The sequence below is a fragment of the Conger conger genome, chromosome 16 (assembly GCF_963514075.1).
Source record: "Conger conger chromosome 16, fConCon1.1, whole genome shotgun sequence".
Classification (NCBI taxonomy): domain Eukaryota; kingdom Metazoa; phylum Chordata; class Actinopteri; order Anguilliformes; family Congridae; genus Conger; species Conger conger.
The window spans coordinates 10,682,694-10,702,397 of NC_083775.1; the positions used below are offsets into that span (position 1 = coordinate 10,682,694).

General features: G+C 43.7%; 2 protein-coding genes and 2 non-coding genes across 5 annotated transcripts; 2 read left to right on the plus strand and 2 right to left on the minus strand.

Annotated features, from left to right (window-relative positions):
• The first annotated feature begins 1,428 nt into the window (after window positions 1-1,428).
• Window positions 1,429-8,170, plus strand: LOC133115197 (putative RNA-binding protein Luc7-like 2). Its single transcript, XM_061224985.1, has 10 exons — window positions 1,429-2,045; window positions 2,832-2,926; window positions 3,799-3,897; window positions 4,098-4,208; window positions 4,760-4,903; window positions 5,350-5,526; window positions 5,872-6,062; window positions 6,218-6,247; window positions 6,810-6,962; window positions 7,197-8,170. The coding sequence occupies exons 1-10, from the start codon at window positions 1,985-1,987 to the stop codon at window positions 7,432-7,434; spliced, it is 1,299 nt and encodes a 432-aa protein (XP_061080969.1). The 5' UTR covers window positions 1,429-1,984; the 3' UTR covers window positions 7,435-8,170.
• A 668-nt stretch (window positions 8,171-8,838) lies between these two features.
• LOC133115592 (U12 minor spliceosomal RNA) lies at window positions 8,839-8,990 on the minus strand. Its single transcript, XR_009705769.1, has one exon. It is a non-coding gene; the product is annotated as a U12 minor spliceosomal RNA (small nuclear RNA).
• A 581-nt stretch (window positions 8,991-9,571) lies between these two features.
• Window positions 9,572-9,725, minus strand: LOC133115581 (U12 minor spliceosomal RNA). Its single transcript, XR_009705758.1, has one exon. It is a non-coding gene; the product is annotated as a U12 minor spliceosomal RNA (small nuclear RNA).
• Window positions 9,726-10,268: 543 nt separating this feature from the next.
• Window positions 10,269-19,636, plus strand: poldip3 (polymerase (DNA-directed), delta interacting protein 3). 2 transcript variants are annotated; one of them, XM_061225260.1, is made up of 11 exons: window positions 10,269-10,368; window positions 11,793-11,890; window positions 12,183-12,364; window positions 12,479-12,598; window positions 12,940-12,999; window positions 13,483-13,563; window positions 14,972-15,199; window positions 15,504-15,581; window positions 15,822-15,951; window positions 16,837-16,903; window positions 18,115-19,636. In XM_061225260.1, the coding sequence occupies exons 1-11, from the start codon at window positions 10,301-10,303 to the stop codon at window positions 18,329-18,331; spliced, it is 1,329 nt and encodes a 442-aa protein (XP_061081244.1). In that variant the 5' UTR covers window positions 10,269-10,300; the 3' UTR covers window positions 18,332-19,636. The 2 variants fall into 2 exon arrangements, with proteins under 2 accessions (XP_061081244.1, XP_061081243.1); XM_061225259.1 differs by having other exon boundaries at window positions 12,183-12,598.
• Window positions 19,637-19,704: the final 68 nt, after the last annotated feature.

The window sequence follows — 19,704 nt, forward strand, 5'->3', positions numbered from 1 at the left end:
TACCTACCCATAGGTGTGAGAGAATGGTGTGTCCTGTGATGGATAGTCGACAAGCCCAGGGTGCAGACAGGCTCCAGGATTGCGGTAAGATTATGGCATTATGGTTGAAGGCTGGGTTAGGGTATTTTCCATGATTCTATTCCCACACAGCCCATTCATGATAAGTGTATTCCGACAGAATATTTTCCATAAAATGTTCTAGTCCAACAAGGGATCATTCTATTCCTTTTTTAATCAAGATTCTATTCCGTAAATGGCTCTTTACCATGATTCTGCAACCCCACAGCTTGTTTACCACCACAGCATACATCTGCTGTGATTATGATGGATGACGATGCTTCACCATCACTATTTTCCTCACAGGATACATGCACAAAGTAACTTCAACAGAATGTGTAACACAATTATCTTCCCACATAGGGTATTTGTCATAATTATATATCAACAACATTATGAATACAGTTCCACACAGAAAATGTCCTATCATTACCTTCATCAACCATTATTCCCTACTTGCCTAATTCCGTTCCCACATTGAAAATTTTGCTGTGATTCTATCACCATATTTACCATACCTTTATTGTTGGATAATTGACTTAATTATAGGCTACCATTACACAGGATATTTCCTATGATTACCTAGGATTTAGCATGATTCTGTTTCATCACAGTGTATTTGGCATTAGCTTATTTTAACTCCGGGATATTCAGGTTTTACTCTGACAAGACATTATTTTTGGTGGAAAATGAAATATGGTAGACTTGAGGCAAATGATGACGATGATGATGAGTATTGTTTTGAATCCTGGATTATTACATTTTCCATCAAGGCTGTGTACCATTATTGACCGTTATTCAGTAATTAAGTTCCATTCTCAGATTTTAGGAGAAGCAACCATTGTAGAGCTGTAAACAAGAAGCTTATTGATGTGCAGTGCAGTATTTGATTAAAGACAACTCTGTTCCTGTTAGGGGGTTCAGTTGTACAGAGAAAGAGTACATTTGAATAATAATAATAATAATAATAATAATAATAATAATTTGACCACTTTACTCAAACAAAGCATTACACACAAATATAGTACATATGACCTCAATAAAACAGTACACAGCACAAGAAAAGCAAAGACTTACATGCAAAACAGCCACAACTAATATAATATGATCAAAGTTATTATAAAATACGTAATATAAAAACATTAAATATACCATGAAATATATTATATTAATGATTAGAAACATATATGCTAATTTCTTGACTACGTATTTTGTGCGCTTTCAGCTGGTTTTTAAAATTATGTATTTAGTGTTTCTAATACATAGCTTAATTTATGTACTGCAATATTGTATCATTCACTTTCCGTTTGAAGACCTTGGTGACTGTATGATGACGTCACTAATTTTAGCCAAGTGAGCGTGCACGGTGCTTCCTCGAGCCAGTGAGCTGAGGGAGCAGAGCGCGCTCTCGAGAGGGGAGAACCTCGAGACACAGGGCCAAAAAGAGAAATAAAGCAGAACAAAAAGCATAGATATTGTGCGAATTAAAGTGATTGATGAATGAAATATAGCCGTGTCGTCACAAATAATACTTATATTTTACTTGAAGAAATAAATATATCCTAACTTTTGATGCATAGCTAGCCTAGCTAGCTTTCCACAGCGCCTGTTTTAAGCCAACTCAACGCCGAGTTGAGATACCTAGCTAGCAACCCAGCTAGCCTAGTCGGATAGTGGAAATTAAGAATATATGGAGTGAAAAAGAGGCGTACACGAAGCGGATTTTTTTGCAAAGTATCTCGGTTGTTCGAGTCAGAAACTTGCACGACCCTAAAGAAGTTATTTTCTTTATTTTTTTATTCAAAAAGTTAGCTTCCGCTTGGCACGGGCCTAGAGTGTCGCGAGCTGTTAGTTACTTCGCGCGTGTACACTCGGCGCGTGGTGCGGCTGTCACGGAACCGTAAAGTGTGTGAAAATCTAAAGGAAGATGTCGGCTCAAGCACAAATGCGGGCAATGCTGGACCAGCTGATGGGCACGGGCAGAGATGGTGAGTACGAGCAGCTACTTTAACGTTAGCTAGCTAGCTAATATGAATACATGTTGAACTGTTTTTGAGTGTAACGTTAGCTAGCTAGTGCTAGCTTACCTAAACACAAGAACACGCCATCACTCTCATCAAGCTTGCCAGCTTAACAGTCGCACTAGCTAGCCAATTTGCAAACTACTTTTATTGCAGATTTCCTTGCTACCAGTCACTTTAGTATCAGAAGATGATGCATTCATATTGCAGCTTTTTTGGCGTCCACAAAATTCAGTTTTTCGTGATCTGACACCGATTGAAACTGGCAAGGCGGAGTATTGGATTGTGGCAGTCAGCCAATCAAAGCACGACTTTAGTGACGGCCACCTCCTCGGTCCATTCAACAAGTGAGGTCAAAAATGACTGACGGATGTAGAAGGCGGGACTTAGGACACAGGTGGTTCAATGGGGTAACTGTGCCATTTTAGTACCCAGGCGGAAGCTGATTATTTGAATATATAGGGGAATTTTCCTGTGACTATATATAGACGGAGTGTTTTACTATGCACACAGAGGAAACCTAAAAAATGGCCGTTGGCTTATTTATTTTGAAAGTGAGTTCGATCAATTTCCTGTACAGTGCAGCTGTGCTCCTCAGTTAAAGTGTCTGTCAGATTGTTAGGCTGTCTTGCCAAGTTGAATTAAAGTGATAATTACATCAGCGTGCTTTAAATGGTCTCTTGTGGTGGGTTGGGACTTCGTGGCAGAGTGTCCACACGACCGCATTACCACCTGTGCGGACTGTCGTTCCAGGTGACAGCATGCGACAGAGGATTAAGTTCACAGACGAGAGGGTGTGTAAGAGTCACCTCCTCGACTCCTGTCCACATGACATACTGTCAGGCACGGTCAGTACGCCGCGGGCATCCTGCTGTATCCCTACTTAAACCCAATAACCTGCGTCATCTACATGTACATTTCACTGTAAAGCTGCTTTCACGTGATCAGCGTCAAACTCTTAGGTCCGACGCCAAGCAAAGGCGTTGAGTACACATGAGAAGAATTTTTGAAACTTGTCGTCATCCATCCAGGAAGCCGCTAGTTTGTTAACTGCAAAAATATGTGATAGGTTGTCTGTGGTCATAAAAGGCTAAATTGTGTACTCGCTTTGTGGAAACGGTAATATTGAGTTTATCCCAAAAACGCCAAGAAAGTAAATGGTTGGCATTTATATAGCACCTTTATCCAAAGCGCTGTACAATTTATGCTTCTCATTCACCCATTCATACACACACTCACACACCAACGGTGATTGGCTGCCATGCAAGGCACCGACCAGCTCGTCAAGAGCGTTTAGGGGTCAGGTGTCTTGCTCAGGGACACTTCGACACTGCCCGGATGGGGGATCGAACCAGCAACCCTCCGACTGCCAGACGACTGCTCTTACTGCCTGAGCCATGTCGCCCCTAAAGTACCTGCTGAACTCAGTTAGTTAGAACTCAGCTTCAAGCAAGGTCAAAAGTTTTAAACAATTTAAACGCTGATGGCGCTCAACTTGGCTTTATGTTGAGCTCTGTGCTATGCCAGGCTTAGCGTCGCTTCAACACTGCCTCCATAGGAATCGAATGGCTTGACTCTGTGTCGAGCGCTTCGACGCGGATCATGAGAAAGCAGCTTTACATACTAATGTTTACTGGATTATTCTGCATGTCTGCGTCAGTGTTAAGGATTCTGAATATGCCATTTATTGTACTGACTGATGAATGTGTTGCTGTTGCAGCGCATGGACTTGGGGGAGTGTGTGAAAGTTCACGACCTGGCTCTCAGGGCAGACTTTGAGATTGCCTCCAAAAAGCAGGAGTACTTCTTTGAACTTGATGTGAGTTATAGATATTTTTTTTAGCTCTTTTTTTTTTTTTCATGTTGTTTTTTTTTTGTATACTTTGTATTTGTCCCCTCTTTCTGTCACCTGTGTTTTAAGGACGTGTGTGTGTGTGATTGCACGCATGTATACAAGAGTTTCGCCTGCTTTTCTGTGCTGGTGCGTGCTTATCTTCTCTCCCCGTCTTTGCCCCTCAGGCCACAGAGCACCTGCAGTCCTTTATCGCGGACTGCGACCGCAGGACAGAACTGGCGAAGAAGCGTTTGGCGGAGACGCAGGAGGAGATCAGCGCGGAGGTCGCTGCCAAGGTGCGTGTTCTTCCGTCCTCCGCCACGGCCTGCCTTCCCCATCACGCGGCTCTTATCCTGCGTTCAGCGTTTCCTTCGCCACATTTTCGGAATGCGTTCTTCGCCCCCTCCGCTTCCTCTGTGGGTCAGGGGGGTGGGCATACACATGGGGCAGGCTCCCGCCTCCCCGGTTTAATATGTCTGCTGTTCTTAAGATGAAATTTACATGCCTGAAATCAAGGACTAAAAAGGTGTGGGGGGAATCTGACGCGGTACTTTTGTGTACCGAGATACACTTTTTGTGTATAGGAAGCCGGGAGTCTGGGAGCAGAATCCATGTTCTACTCAAAATGGTTGGGGGTTTGGATCGGAGCTGAAAGCGCTCCAGTCATTTATGGTATTGAAGGCTTTTCTGACCTGCATCACTGCTGACGTACCGTGCAGTACAGGCTTCGCTGGTCCCTGAATTTTGAGGGAATTTGAGGGGATTTTGGAAACGATTTTTGGAGGAGAACTGGCGTGGTGGCAGCGTAGGAAAGCGCGGGGCCCTCTGACCGGCTGCTCTTCCGCAGGCGGAGCGGGTGCACGAGCTGAACGAGGAGATCGGGAAGCTGCTGGCGCGGGCGGAGCAGCTGGGGGGCGAGGGGAACGTGGACGAGGCGCAGCAGGTGCTGGAGAAGGTGGAGAAGACCCGCGCCATGAAGAGAGAGGCCGAGGTGAGTCATAACACCGATTCAACCGATCGGACATATTGAGCCTGTGTTTCAAAATCTCTGCAAATGTTATTTTGCCACATTGGCTCGGGCGGTACGGGCAGTCGTCTGGCAGTCGGAGGGTTGCCGGTTCGATCCCCCGCCCGGGCTGCGTCGAAGTGTCCCCGAGCAAGACACCTAACCTCCAAATGCTCCTGACGAGCTGATCGGTGCCTTGCATGGCAGCCAATCGCCGTCGGTGTGCGAGTGTGTGTATGAATGGGTGAATGAGAAGCATCAATTGTACAGCATAGAAATGCCAACCATTCTATAGAGAAAGTTGTGCATACCCAGGGTGCGTAATTAGAAAGTTTTTCAGTTGCCTGAGAGAGTCTCCATTTTGAAAGTGTGTGAACTTTTCTAGGGTTTTAGTTTTAATGTTGTCTCATGTCATGTTTTGCCCTTAAAAGGACGTGTACAGGAACTCGATGCCAGCCTCCAGTTTTCAGCAGCAGAAGCTCAGGGTCTGTGAGGTGTGCTCTGCGTACCTGGGTCTCCATGACAACGACCGTCGTCTGGCTGACCACTTTGGTGGGAAGCTACACCTGGGCTTCATTGAGATCCGCGAAAAGCTGGAGAAACTAAGGGTGAGGGAGAAACTAGAGATGAGATGACCTGGAACTATGTATGGAGGGACTGCTATGTAACATAAGCACTAAAATAACTGTCATAACATATGTTATCTAACTGGGCTGAACATAACCTGTCATAGTTGTGTTCTGGGAGAGATGGTAATTCACCACAGTATACCTCCACCAGCCATAGGAGATATTGAAAATTAGGCCTGGTAGATTTAACATATTGGTTGCATAGTCTTCACAGACTTGCATTTATTTATTAGATTTTACTGTAAACTGGTAAGCTGTCATGATAAAAGTTACTGAAATAACCTGGTCTGAAATTGCTTTCCCCCCCCCGCTCTGTTTCAAAAGAAAATGGTTACTGAAAAACAAGAGCTGATGCGGACCAGAAGACGGGAGGAACGAGACAAAGAGGAGGAGCGAGAGAGAGAGTGGGAACGAGAACGGGAGAAGGAAAGGGAGCGAGAGAGGGAGCGGGAGAGAGAAAGAGAGAGGGAACGAGAGCGTGAGCGGGAGAGAGAGCGGGAAAGGGATAGACGAAGGTGAGTAACTGCAATGCTAGCTTTTGTGACTTTCTCATCTGTGACGTGCGTTAATGTCTGCGACTTTTGATGAGTCATTAATGATAAAATAATAGTACAGAGTGATTTTGATATTAATTTATATTTTTGTAAATATTTCCCCTTTTTCTTTTCAGGACAAGATCAAGAAGCGGAGAACGTTACAGGTGTGTTATTAATTTTAAGCTATGTCCATCAGTTACCATTTATTTTAAAGTTTCTTGTGCAAATGGGGTCAAAGAAATCTTACATTCCTTTAAGTCTTCAAATCCTTTATTGAATTGTTTTGTGCAGGAAACTAATTGGAAACCAAGAAACCGCATGTTAATTTAGGTCAGTCTGGGGAGAACTTAAAGAACATGACACTTAATGATGAGAACAGGCCGTTTAGACCATTTCAACTTAACATTTACCTAGCAGTTGACTCGAGAGTTTCTTGCAATGCATCAAACCTTTTACTCATCAAGCCTATTCCATGCATTGACACTGTAAAAACTTTTTTAAATTTTTATCCTCTTGATATTTCTACCCTTTTATTTTTTATTTCCACTTATTGTCCAAGTAAGACCTCCCACTGTATTGTTTAGTGGTTACAAAACATTGTTCCCGTAAAACTTCTATTATGTCATGAACTACAAAGAAAAACATTTGAAAATCTATACCATACAAAAGTCTTCCCATCTCCTGAAGCTGTGGCTAGCGCTTGTCTAACCTCTCACTGCCCCACAGGGATGGTGGGAGCTCCTCCCATCACTCCAGAAGGCATCACTCCTCTCGCCCACGGGAAGAAGGAGGAGAGAGGGAGAAGGACAGGGAGAGGAGGCACAGACACAAGGACAGACACCGCTCCCGCTCACACTCTCATAGGAGCAAAAAGAAGAGGTATGTCCAAATAGGACTGTCTCCACGTCTTCCTGTTTCACAAAAAGATACTAACTGTTCAGCTGGGTATGAAAGGATATTTTACCTAAAAAGGTTTCCCTTGCTAATTTCCCTAAAGGGTTGTTTAGGAGTAGTTTCGGAATGTGTTGTTCCTACGATTTATAAACATGGACATCAGCTGCACTTAGGTGCATTCAAACACCTCCACCAAGTGCCCTGCTTCCTGTCCCTCAGGTCGTCCCGCGACAGAACCCCTCCCCCCAGAGAGAGGGAGCGGTCCCCATCGCCGGAGAGAGGGAACGAAGGGGGCAGAGGGGATTGGCAGAGGGAGGGCTGGCCGACGGAGAGGGAGGGGTCCCCTTCGGTGGAGATGCCCAGGAGAAGAGAGCCCAGCGAGGAGAGAGAGAGATCCTTGTCAGCGGAGAGGGACAGGCGCTCGAGTTCTGAGGAGAGGGAATCGGGGGAGCTATAATGGGATGGACGGGCATGGAGTGTATATACCGTATATATTCAGGTGGTTGGCAAGATTGAGTATGGTATGGTAGGATGGGATAAAGGTGAAGACTGAAGAGGAAAAACAAGAGGAAAAATGGGGAAATTGTCCTTCCTGATAAATGTCAGAGAAAGGGGTGAAGGAATGATGTTAGGAAGGAACGAACAGGGAGACAGATGACACCCAAAGGCTGTTTATTTTATTTTAGCATGGCTGTTGGGTTATTGTTTTTTTATTTTTATGATGATGATCCTTGTTGTTATCAATACAAAAAAAATAAGAAAAAAAGATACTCAATCACTTTTGGACTCTCCGATATAAGGTTTGAATAAAGATTTTAAAAAGGAAGAAAAGGTGTATGCTGCACATAAGTCCCAGTTACCCTGATGTACATGTGATGAGACAAAGGAGTTTAAATACAAAGGCATTCACACAGACCACACTCGTCCCCGTATGACTGCAACAAACACACACACACACACACACACACACACACACACACACACAGAACAACCTTTGTATGAAACTGATCAGGTACAATATATAGAGTCTGTACCCATCAGTAAAGATGTGGAAAGTCCTGAGAAATTGAGCACAAACACACACAAGAGAATGGCAACATAACTCCTAACTCCTGATTGTCAGAGGCCTGGGTGTCTGTGCCTTGATGTGCAATTTACACCGAAATTTAATAAAATGTAAGTTTCCATTGAAACCCAATGACTCCGCTTCACTTCATTACTTTATGCATGGAAATAGGGCAGGATATGTCCCATCTTATCCAGAAAGGGCTGGACTGGCTGTAGGTTTTTGTTTTAGCCCAGCGCTCAGAAATGTTATTCTACTTATCAATGTTTTGAATGAAGACCGTGATTTGTTAATCAATTGAATCAGGTGTTGCAGTTCTGGGCTAAAGAGAAAACCCTGCACCCATGCCAGCCAGTTTTAGATCAGATTGGACACCCCTGTAGTAGGGTATGCTGTAGGCTGGGGGTGACCATTCTGCACTTTAAGGGTGCAAGTCAGTTTTAACTATAGGGAGAGCTTACTCTTATGTTAGAACTGACTTATGCCAACATAACTGCCCAGTTCTGCTAGAAGATTGAAGGAATTTTTTTTTATTAAATAGAAAGCAGAAATCCAGGGTCCAAATTCAGTGGTGAATGCATACGACACTGTAAACCGGGTGAGTTCACAGATGTATTGAATTAATTGAATGGGATCCAGGAATATCAGTTATGTTCTCTTCCTAATGTGATTTTTGTTGACTACGTTAACCGATATTTTTGTGCAATTACACACGGTTGGAATTTGCAAGCTTCTCCACACGCACACAATATTCACAGGTTTTACAGAATACATTCTCTTTTAGACGATTAAGATAGGGCAGATCTACTACCTGTAAGGCATCTCACAAAGTAGGCGAGTCACCTAACAGACGGACCTGTGCCCTTTTAAAAATTGTTCTCGCAAGTTGGCGAGCACACAGGCGTTACCCCGCGTCGTTATTTTCCTTACTCATCAGTTTAAGGCATGCCCTTCTCTAGCTAACAGTGAACCCACCCACACGGAACCCAAGCACTTACTGTCAGGGTGGGCACAGACACAAATGTTAAAGTATACTGTGCCGCTTGATCCTTAAAGATAATACAACAATTATTCATTATTAATCCACCATACAACTCATTATTCATTTTGTAGGACGTTGAAGTCCATAAAAGTATAGTTTGAGCGGTGCTGTTAATGTTGAGGGGTGCTGCAAAGACTTCTGGGACAGCAGACTGAATCGCTCGTGGGTCAAACTTGTCCCCATAAATCTGCAACACACACATACCTTAAAACTGATCAGATATAATGTATAGAGTCAGTATCCCTCCGTAAAGGCGTTGGAAAATAATAATAAATTTAATCACACGCACAAATAATTAATGGCAGCATACTAACTCGAGATTGTCAGAGGACTAACTGCCTGTGGCTTGATGTGCAACTTACACCAAAATTGAATGAAATCTATTGAAACACATGGCCTTAAATTACTGGATACACATTGTTTACAATTCGCAACCATATGTTGCGAATTCTAGGGATATTGTATTTATCTTGCACCATTTGGGACAGGGCAGATCTACTACCTGCGAGGCATCTCACAAAGTAGGCGAGTCACCTAACAGACGGACCTGTGCCCTTTTAAAAATTGTTCTCGCAAATCTGGGCGAGGACACGGGCGTCACCCCGCGTCGTTATTTTCCTTACTCATCAGTTTAAGGCATACCTTCAATCTGCACACAGTGAACCCACCGATACTGAACCTATGTGCTTACTGTCAGGGTGGGAAGTAAAGTGTTGAAGTAAACTGTACCACTCGATTCTTACATATTAATCCAACTTTACAATTGATTACAATTGACTATTTATGTTGTAGTTGAAGTTGAAGTTGAAGTCCACATAAGTTTGACTAGCTTTGTTAATGTTGTGGAACCGCGCAAAGGCTTCTGGGACGACACACTGAATCTCTTCTGGGTCAATGTTTTTTCCTGTTAAAGTGAGACGGCTTCTACCACGTACTCCCTGCATTATTTTCTACATATGTCTTATGAATATACCATTTGAGTATTATGTACCTTCTATGTTATATAAAATTGACTCGTGATGCTATTAGAATTTCGGTACTCGAGTGCTGCTGTTCCGCTTGCTTTGAAACCATTACCAGATTGAGAGGAAGTGGTTAATCTCGTTTGGCCCAATGTGACCACCGTCGCCAGTCCCGTCCTCCAAGGTCCTCCCCTCCCCTCCCCTCCCCATTTTCCCCGTCACACGCGCTTCAGTCACTCAGATATTGAACAAGATGGCGGATCTTTCTCTGGACGAACTGATACGCCGACGAGGTTTAAACATTAGAGGGACCAACACCAGGTATTAAACCAAGTATTTACGTAGTTGACTTGACGAGCGCTGCGAAATTCGTAGCTTCTTGTTTGATGTACTGGTAACAGTCGCAATGGTTAGAAAGTATACTGCTCTATTTTGGCTGGCTAGCTAATGCTATATTGTTAAGCAGCACAAAGTGAGAGACCTGCCGTCACAATCTCACTCATTGGCTGGTAGGCGTCCTTTTTTACGTAAGGGGGCCCTACGATTGGTTCCGGATTCTGTTACTCAAGTAGCTGGTAGCTAGCAAATGACTAAACTGTCCTCCGTTTATGTTTGTCGTGAATTGTTTGTAGCTACATGTAATACATTTGAATGAGCAGTGAGTAAATCAAGAACACAAAAGTATGCTACGCCGACAATGCTTCCGTAGTTGGCTAGCTAGCTTGCTCCATAAGTTCCTGAGCTATTTCTATGTAAATGGTTGCTAACTGCAGTTGACATGCCCCGCTAGTCTACATAGCAGAACGTTAGCTAACATAAGTTAGCCATTAAAGCGAAGAAACCGGATGGCTATCGCATCATAATTGAATGAAAAAACAATACTGCTGTCTCATATAATTACGAAAATAAAGTTAACGTTAGCTGACATTGAGTACCATAGGAAATCCAGTCCAATCCTGGCATTTTGTAGTTGGCTAGTTTCGGGAAAACTGAAAATTGTGGAGTTCGGATCGATCGTAGAACAGCGGTACCTAGTTAACGTTATGCGTTTAAGTCGATGTGTTTTTGTAGACCACTCACAGCAACACCTTTTGCTATTACAGCCCATGCTCATGCGCTAAGTTTTTGTTTGAGTAAGTTCCCGGACTACGTTTACCGATAGACGATACGTGGCTAACGTTAATTAGATTGGTAGGCTATGTGGTTTAATGAACAATTGAGAAACTAATTCAGCTTCTATGCAGTGGTGTTTGGGCAGTAATACTAATAGCCCGTGCTCTACACGTTTTGTACTAGGCAACTTTATGTGGCAATATTGTATTAGTAGCAGACGAGGTAGGCGAAGTGGTGGAATTATGTATTTCTTAAACAGGAGGGTGAGACAAGAATCTGTAAAGAGAACTGGCTATCATAATTAAGATAACAGAAGGAAATTTATTTTTTTGACATGAGCATTTTCTGGCGATTTGGGTACTTGCCTCTGAATTCTTGCAGCATGGAATTGTAACGTGCAACCTATTTGGTGTAGCCTATCTGAGAGGCACCTGCAATTTTATTATTGGGAATCACTCTTGCATTTGTCCTTTGATGTAGAATACACACAATACTTCCTTTTACTACAATATTCTTTAGTAGTATTTTTTAGTCTGTTTCTACTTCATCATTGCCGCTCTCAGCCTTCTGTGTGGTCCTTTCAGGGCTGATGTGTGTCTGTGTTCATTGCCGATGTCCATCTCTGTTTTCAGGCCTGGGTTTCGTAGGGGCGGTGGAGTCCCGGGAAGGACGTTTGATGCACGGCAGAAGATTGGACCGGACGTCAGACAGAGACTCGGTGGTGGAGGAGGTGAGCATCCACATTTCTGTACAACTTTTAATCACAACCGACAGTACATTGCCTCCACTGGAGGTGTATTGTCATCCTGTCTTCATAAGGGCATTCTTATTATTGTATTGGTTTGAGCACAGTGTGTCAGTCTCTTCATGGATTCCTCCTTATTGTTGAGCTTGGGTTCTTTTATTGTACTGTGGCCTTAACCTTGCTGTTATGTGGTGGTGTGGACTGGAAGTTGCTTCAGAGCAGTGTGGCTGTAGCATCTCAGATTTTGTTCTGGCCTCGTTCACTTTCTGCCCTTCAGCCTTCCCGTTAAAAGATGCCAGAGAGAAACTTGGCCAGAAAGACGCCCGTTTTCGAATTCGAGGAGGTGGGGTTGGAGGAGGTGTCCAGGATGCCAGGCAGATGATCAACTCACGCAAACAACAACAAGGACACAAACCGCTACAGGGCACCCCACAGTCACAAACACACAGCCCCACACAGGTGCACTTCCAGACGCAAATGCAGCAGATACAAATACACAGTAACACCGGCAGCACAAATGCAGGTGTCTCCTTTTCTAAGGCCAATTCAACCCCATTCTCATCACACCTTCAGCAAGTGGTGGGGTCTCAGAAAGTTATCGACGCACGTGATAGGCTCAGCCTCAAGAGAAGCATTGGAGCCACAACCACTCTGGGGTCAGCAACACCTCTAAAGATCACCAAGACAATTCAGGTAGGAACAGATTAATGTCATTTACAGAGTGAAACTTTCCTGATATCAATTAGCACAGTCTTCATAACAGAAATCCTTCTGCCATTTCATTGTTTGAGGTTGTAAAATGTGTTCGATAGAAACTTGTAAAATGTGTGCAGCATAAACTATTTTGGCAGGTTTTTTTTTTTTTTGGGTTCACACTATTTTCTCTCACTAACAGCAGCGACAACAGAGAAGTGCTTTACAGGGACCCCATCTCCATCACATTACACATGTCTGTGCTGGTCATTTGTTCCTGTTCAGGTCCCCATGTTCGTGTTGTTTTCTCACCTCCTCCTTTGACACTTGTTTTCCATTAGCAAAAGCCAGTGGGAATGACCAGCGGGGTCCGCATGAGTGTTCCCGCCAGGACTGCCCAGGTGAGAGATGTAGGAATGGGAATGGCGCCTAAGAGTGGGAGCCGGGTGTGGGATCTGACTGCTGGGACTAAGAAAAATGCGTGGAGATGTGGAAGAGTGGGGGTGGAGGATAAGGAGACTTGATCGGCCCTTGCTGTGACCCACTGTTTCTTAAGGCAGCGACTGGGCCTCCCTGTGTCCGACAACATGCCATCTGGTTTCTAACCTCGGCATTTACTTTTGCACTTTTCGCTTAGGAGAATGATCACAGTCTAGGCCAGGCGACAATGGAACGTTCATAAACACTCAAGCAATTTTAGTCAAGTGACAATTTTGCAGTTTCCAGTTTCACAGATGCAGATTAAGCATAATCCTAGACTAAATTCAGTTTTGAATGGAAATTCCGTGTGAAATAAGATGAACATCTGTCTGTGAAACCAGGCCTTAGTCTTCTGACTCCTCCTTTCGGCCTGCTCTCTAACCACTCACCGCTCTCTCTCTCAGTCCCTGCCAGGTGAGGATGACTCCTCCATCCTCAGTAAACAGATGAAGATCACTACTGCCAACAGTTTTCTGCACACGCAGGTGAGCGACACACGCCACGCTACACCCGCGAGAGAATGTACAACACCATGGACACTAGGGGTGTGAACGGTTAAACGGTTAACCGGTTAACTGAAACTGATTTGTAACCAGTTACAAAAATTGATAACGTGTACATATATATGTGTTATCTCTATATATATATATATATTATGAAGGTGAAATTGTAAACTCAGTTTAAAATGAATGCACGTTCTTCACAAGACGTATTATCGGGCTTCTAAACTAGCAATCGACTTGCTTCAGTAGTTCTACCAAGCAATCAAGGGGTTTAAAATGCAAACACCATAGGGAACTGAATGCTACAGTATTAGAGTTATCAAATAATTTCTGTGTGTTTTAAATCTGTAGCTGTTAGTTCACTTATGGCTTATTCTATGGCGTTTCTTCATCCGTGTTTATTCATTGACACGCAAATTGACACCGAACTTTGCTTTCCATTATGCTCTATCTACATAAGAATAAATAAAGCAAAACATTATCATTAGGCTATTTATCCATTTGGATATTGAAAGCGAACATTCCCTGCTTTCAGCGCACAATGGACACGTTAATCCCAACACCACGATTGTCCCACTCCATATAAAATGCATTGGCATATAAAATGCAAGTTTGCCGTTACATAAGAATATATAAAATTGTACAGCGACCTGCATTGGCATGAAAGTAGAATCATTAGACCAGCTGCCTATGGTAAAACAGACAAATCTTGTGTGACCATGGAATTTTGTCTGTAACAAAGTTGTTACATAGCATATTCACAGCATATAAGCAGCATATTCACAGATTTCATGCCAATCAAGTCAAGCCGTAGAAGAGGGATGAAAACATGAAGAATTATCATTTTAACCGATACATTTTTTTTAAATGACACGCGATCAACCAACATTGCCTGGACGTAAACTACAGGGATTTTAACTACAGATTCCTTCAACTGTGAGGTTACACTGCTTAATGTAAATGTAGATATTTAATTTGGCAATTAGGCTGACTTACTATCATCTCATTTACAATGTTGACATTTAACTATTGAGATGGCCAAAAAAAAAAGTTACAGGACAATTACATTTCTCAGTAATCCAGTAAAAAAAAGAAAAGAAAAGAAAAATAGATACAACCCCTAGCGGTCATAAGCAGTATCGGTTAACTGGTTAACCGTTTAAAAGATGGGATGGTAACCGGTTGCTAAAGCTGATGATTTTTCACATCCCTAATAGACACATGCATCGTTGTGCCGTTGGCAACCAGCCTTTCTGATTTTTCTTGGAACCTGTGTGCGATTATGCCTGTGCTACACAGAGATTGCGCAGAGCCATAATAAGTCTTTCGTGGATGTACATGGAGTTACCAGCTTCAAAACCTATGCATTATTGGCTTCTTTCTCCCTCAGCCTGGCGCGTTCTCCGGCCCGATCACAAAAGTGGTCCAGAACGACAGTTACACGGCCCCGCCGCCTCTGCCGTCCCCCGTGGTCCCCAGGCCCCGGCCCGGCCCCGGCCCCGTGGCCCAGCGTCCCAGCCCGGCCCCCCTGCAGCCTGTGTGTCGGACTGTGGCGGGGAACCAGGCGCCGCTCGCCGGGACGGGCGGAGTGGCCAGCCCTCCGCTCGCTGCTCCACAGGTGAGCCCGCCTGCAGGTCCTCCTCTCCAGGTCTCTGTCTGACACGTCCAACCTTTCTTCACCGGGAATGGACATGCCGAAGGTGCTGGCATGCGTGAAGGGGAGTCTTGTAAGGCTAAAGCGGTGGACTTGATGTCAGGTTTTTGTTTTCAGATGTTTCGCATTTTGATTGTGAACGTGGCCAGTTGAGACCGTGATAGTTTGGGGTAGATCAGTTTGGTCTGTATCATCCTGTTTATCGAAGTGCTGAAGTGAGTTAATGTGCGAGCCGTATTAATGTTACCTGCCCCCGCCCCCATTCCAGCCCGTTTTCAGTCCACTGGAGGGGACGAAGATGACGGTGAACAACCTTCATCCTCGCGTCAGTGAGGAAGACATTGTGGTAAGCACTTTGATTTCTTTCTTAAATAACTGCATGCTGAAACCAAAAATGTTTTTTTTTTTTTATCAATTCCCTGGAATGAAAGTGCAGTGCAGCCATGTTCTTGATTCTAGAGCTATCAGCCTGCACACTTGAGTATACAGTACTTCAGTATAGTACACAAAACGACAGTGCCATAGCTTGTAGTGTACATGATTATCCAGTGGTCAGTGCTGACTGTGTGGGACTGTCTGCCCACAGGAGCTGTTCTGTGTGTGCGGTGCCTTGAAGCGAGCGCGGCTCCTTAAGGTGGGCGTGGCCGAGGTGGTGTTCGTCAGGAAGGAAGATGCTGTAACAGCCTACAGGAAGTACAATAACCGCTGTCTGGATGGTAAGGAGCTGTCATTGTCATGGGTGGATGAAATTGTATGGAATTTGGTCCTTTGTACAAGTTCAACTGTAGACACGACACAACTTGCAGTTCCAAAATTTAGGTCAATAGTAGTTTATTAACCGAGGGAAACAGTGTCTTTACAGTTTGAAACATCCTGGGTAAAAGTAAGGCGGTGCGTATTACAAAGTAGTGTTGTGTGCTTCCGGGCTTTTACACCCCAATCCTGAAATAAAATTGTGAAATACAGTGCAGGTTCCTGTCCCTGATTGGTGGACAGGCAAGCAAATTGTTACATTTGTATGTGGTTTGGAAGGAAATCAAATGCTCGTTACCGGGGTGTACCAATAGGCTCTCCTCTCACTCCCGTTAATCACTCCAGCCACTCCAGCCACCCTCCGGTACCGTCGTCGCCACCGTCGTTTCTAACCCCCTTGATAATTGAGTAAGGTTGATTGTATTGGGTGACTGTCCAAGAGCACTATAGCAGGCATTTAATGTTCCACCCAAACAAAAGTATAAATTCCAGATATTGCGACACCTTTATTTTTTGTTCAGCAGAACTTTTTTTTTTGAAAGTGTGGTGAGACAAAGCATAAATTAGTCTTTATACTGTAGAACCATTGTTATTAACATTGCTTTTGGTTTGCAGACTTAGTTGGGATTGAAAAAGATGACTGAAACTGGATTGAGTGACAGCCCTGCTTAAAAAAACAGCTAGGTTTTCAAACTGCTGGTAGCTGGTATTTCAAGCTGGTGATAGCTGGATTTTACACCTGGGAGCACATGAGATTCAAACCTGATGAAACCTGATCAGTTCAGTGGACCCTGAGTATGAGATGAAGTCTTTTTTTTTTTTCTTCTCTCTCAATGTTTCCCCCCCAGGCCAACCCATGAAGTGCAATCTTCACATACAAGGGAATGTCATCACCTCGGACCAGCCCATTCTACTGTGAGTTCCCTTTTCAGGCTTTTCAGGATCAGTCTGTGCTGCTGAATGTCTGTCTTTCTGCCTCTTACTGCTTCACCGCATGTTTTAAAGGCATACTATGCAGGGTATTTACAATCAAACAAGCCATCTCCTCAGTCCCCCACCCCACTCACTTAATGTTTTTTAAGTAAATAAAACATTTTCTTGAGCTGACACTTTTATCCTTTTATCCAGAGGTACTTGCTGTTCATTAGACTAAGAAGGGGACAATCCCCCCTTGAGCAATGTGGGGTTAAGGGCCTTGTTGAAGGGCCCAACAGCTGTGCAGATCTTATCATGGTTATGGGGACTTGAACCACCAACCTTCCCAGTCCCAGTCATGTACCTTGGCACTAGACTACAGGCTGCCCCAATTTTTTTTATTTAGATCTTTTTTAGATCTCTGTCTCTGTATTTTTTTTTCTTTTTTCTTTTTTTTTCTCCCCCGATAGCTGTCACCACCATATCAATGTGGCCACCATTTAGGGGCAGCCTGTAGCCTCGTGGTTAAGGTGCTTGACTGGGATCCAGAAGGTTGGGGGTATGACAAGATCTGCACAGCTGTTGGGCCCTTGAGCAAGGCCCCTAACCCCACATTGCTCCAGGGGGCATTGTCCCCGGATTAGTCTAGTCAACTTTAAGTCGTTTTGATAACGTCAGCTAAATAACATATTTGATTGTAGTTTATCAAGAAAAGAAAAAAATTCCGAAGGTTTTTGAAGGGTCATGTATCAATCAATCAATCAATTTTATTTATATAGCACTTTTCATACAATTGAATGCAGCACAAAGTGTTTCACATAACACACCTAATATGTACGCTTGTTTTCTTTGCTGTACATGTCCTTCTTCACCTCTTGACATTACAGAAGCAAGATTGCTACAAAACGCCCTGTGGAAAACGGATCCCTCCCCACAGGCAGAGTAGCATGGATTTAGCCAATGGTGTGCAAAGTGCATGATCAATATGACTGAGCATGCGATTTATTTTATAAAAATCTTGCATAATATGCCTTCAAAAACATAAGACTTACTGCACTCAGTCAATATCACGTGTGCTGTGTGCTTGCTGTATTTCTCCCTGATTTCTCTTTCCATCTCTTTCTCTTTGCTCTTGCAGTAGTGCAGTAGATTAGTGGAGATGAATTTCATGCGGTGAGTTTTCACAGCAACCCCTTTGTCTTCCCTCGCAGGCGTCTGAGTGACTCCCCAGGTGGAGGAGGTGGGGGGAGGAAAGATGGCCTCCCACCCTCCCTGTCCCGCCCTGGCGGTCGCCCTGCTTCCTCCCTGCCAACGCCGGAAGTGGACCCCCAGACCATTCTGAAAGCACTGTTTAAATCTTCCCCTCAGACCCCCTCCGCCACCGAGTCCCCCAACTCGCAGGCAACCGCTTTCCGCATCAAGATTTAACAGCGCGCGCGCGCACACACACACACACACACACACACACACACACACACACACACACACACACACACACACACTCACTCGCATGCGTCCAACATACACAAGTGTGACACACACACACACGGAATTGCGCACGTCCATCAAATATAACAATGCAACCATAATACTGATGTGCACAAATCCTCATAGCTTACATGCACACACACACACACACACACACACACACTCTCTTATACAATGATCAATAATAAACACACACACACACACACTTCCAATGTCCATTTCACCTATGATATGCATAGATTAGCTGGAACGGTTTTGAGCTACACAGACATACAGCGAGGCTGAAAACTGTACTACACTGCAGCCTGGGGTGAACCTGACACAGCACAGGGCTGAAGTATTTCATTCATCCACACCTCACTATTCAGCCTGCAAGTGTCCCATACATTTGTGGTCATAAGAATAGTACAGAGTATGCTCCTGAGTGTTTGAGTAGTTCAACAGAAGGGTCAGTGTTGTTAGTCTTCAAAAGAAAAATGAAATAAGTTTATAACTGAAAATTGTAGTGGTGTCTCAGCACCACTCAACAGAATTTTCCCTCTGCATTGATACCCTGGTGAGAAGCTAAAGCCCTCAGGCACACTGGTGTAGTCCAGACAGACAGATGTGTAAAGATACTTTGCATACTGTAGATACGCAAACGCATGTTGAGTTTCTTAGAAAGGACCAATTGCTCATTTAATGTCAAGAATTTGTTTTTAGTAGACTCTAAATGATGTGCATTAATTATATTGACATTTTAGTTTGTGGCTAAAGACTTTGTATCACATGATTCATTCAGCATATGTTCAAATTGTTCACATTGAACCCTATCTTTTTGTGAATCATGTGATATTTATTTGTTGTGCTCCCAGTAACGGGTGACATTCGGCCCTGGTGAGTGTGTGTTGTACTCTGACCGTAAGAAAGAGCTTGGAATACACTGTCATAATTTTATACCAACATGCTGAAAAAAGCAGTTTGGCAGATCTAAGAATTCCCCTCGATCTGCTGTTTCTGTTAATATGGTTTGCCCCCCCACCCCCTCCATTTCATTCTGGTTGTTCTGTAGTTTTTGTGGCTGTTATTTACTTTGCAGTCTGTGAACTGGATGATGACTTGCTTGTTTTTGATTTATTTTTTCTTATTTCTTACAAGCAGTCTGTTAAAAGACTTGGTTGTTACAACAACGTCTTACACACCAAGTAGTGTGTTCAAAGCTCTGTACCTGTGAAACTTCTCCAATAAATATGTTGCTTTATAAAATGTTTCAGTGCTTTTGTTTTGCATTCCTGTTTGTAAAATTTGTTGACATTGTAAATTCAGAATGTACT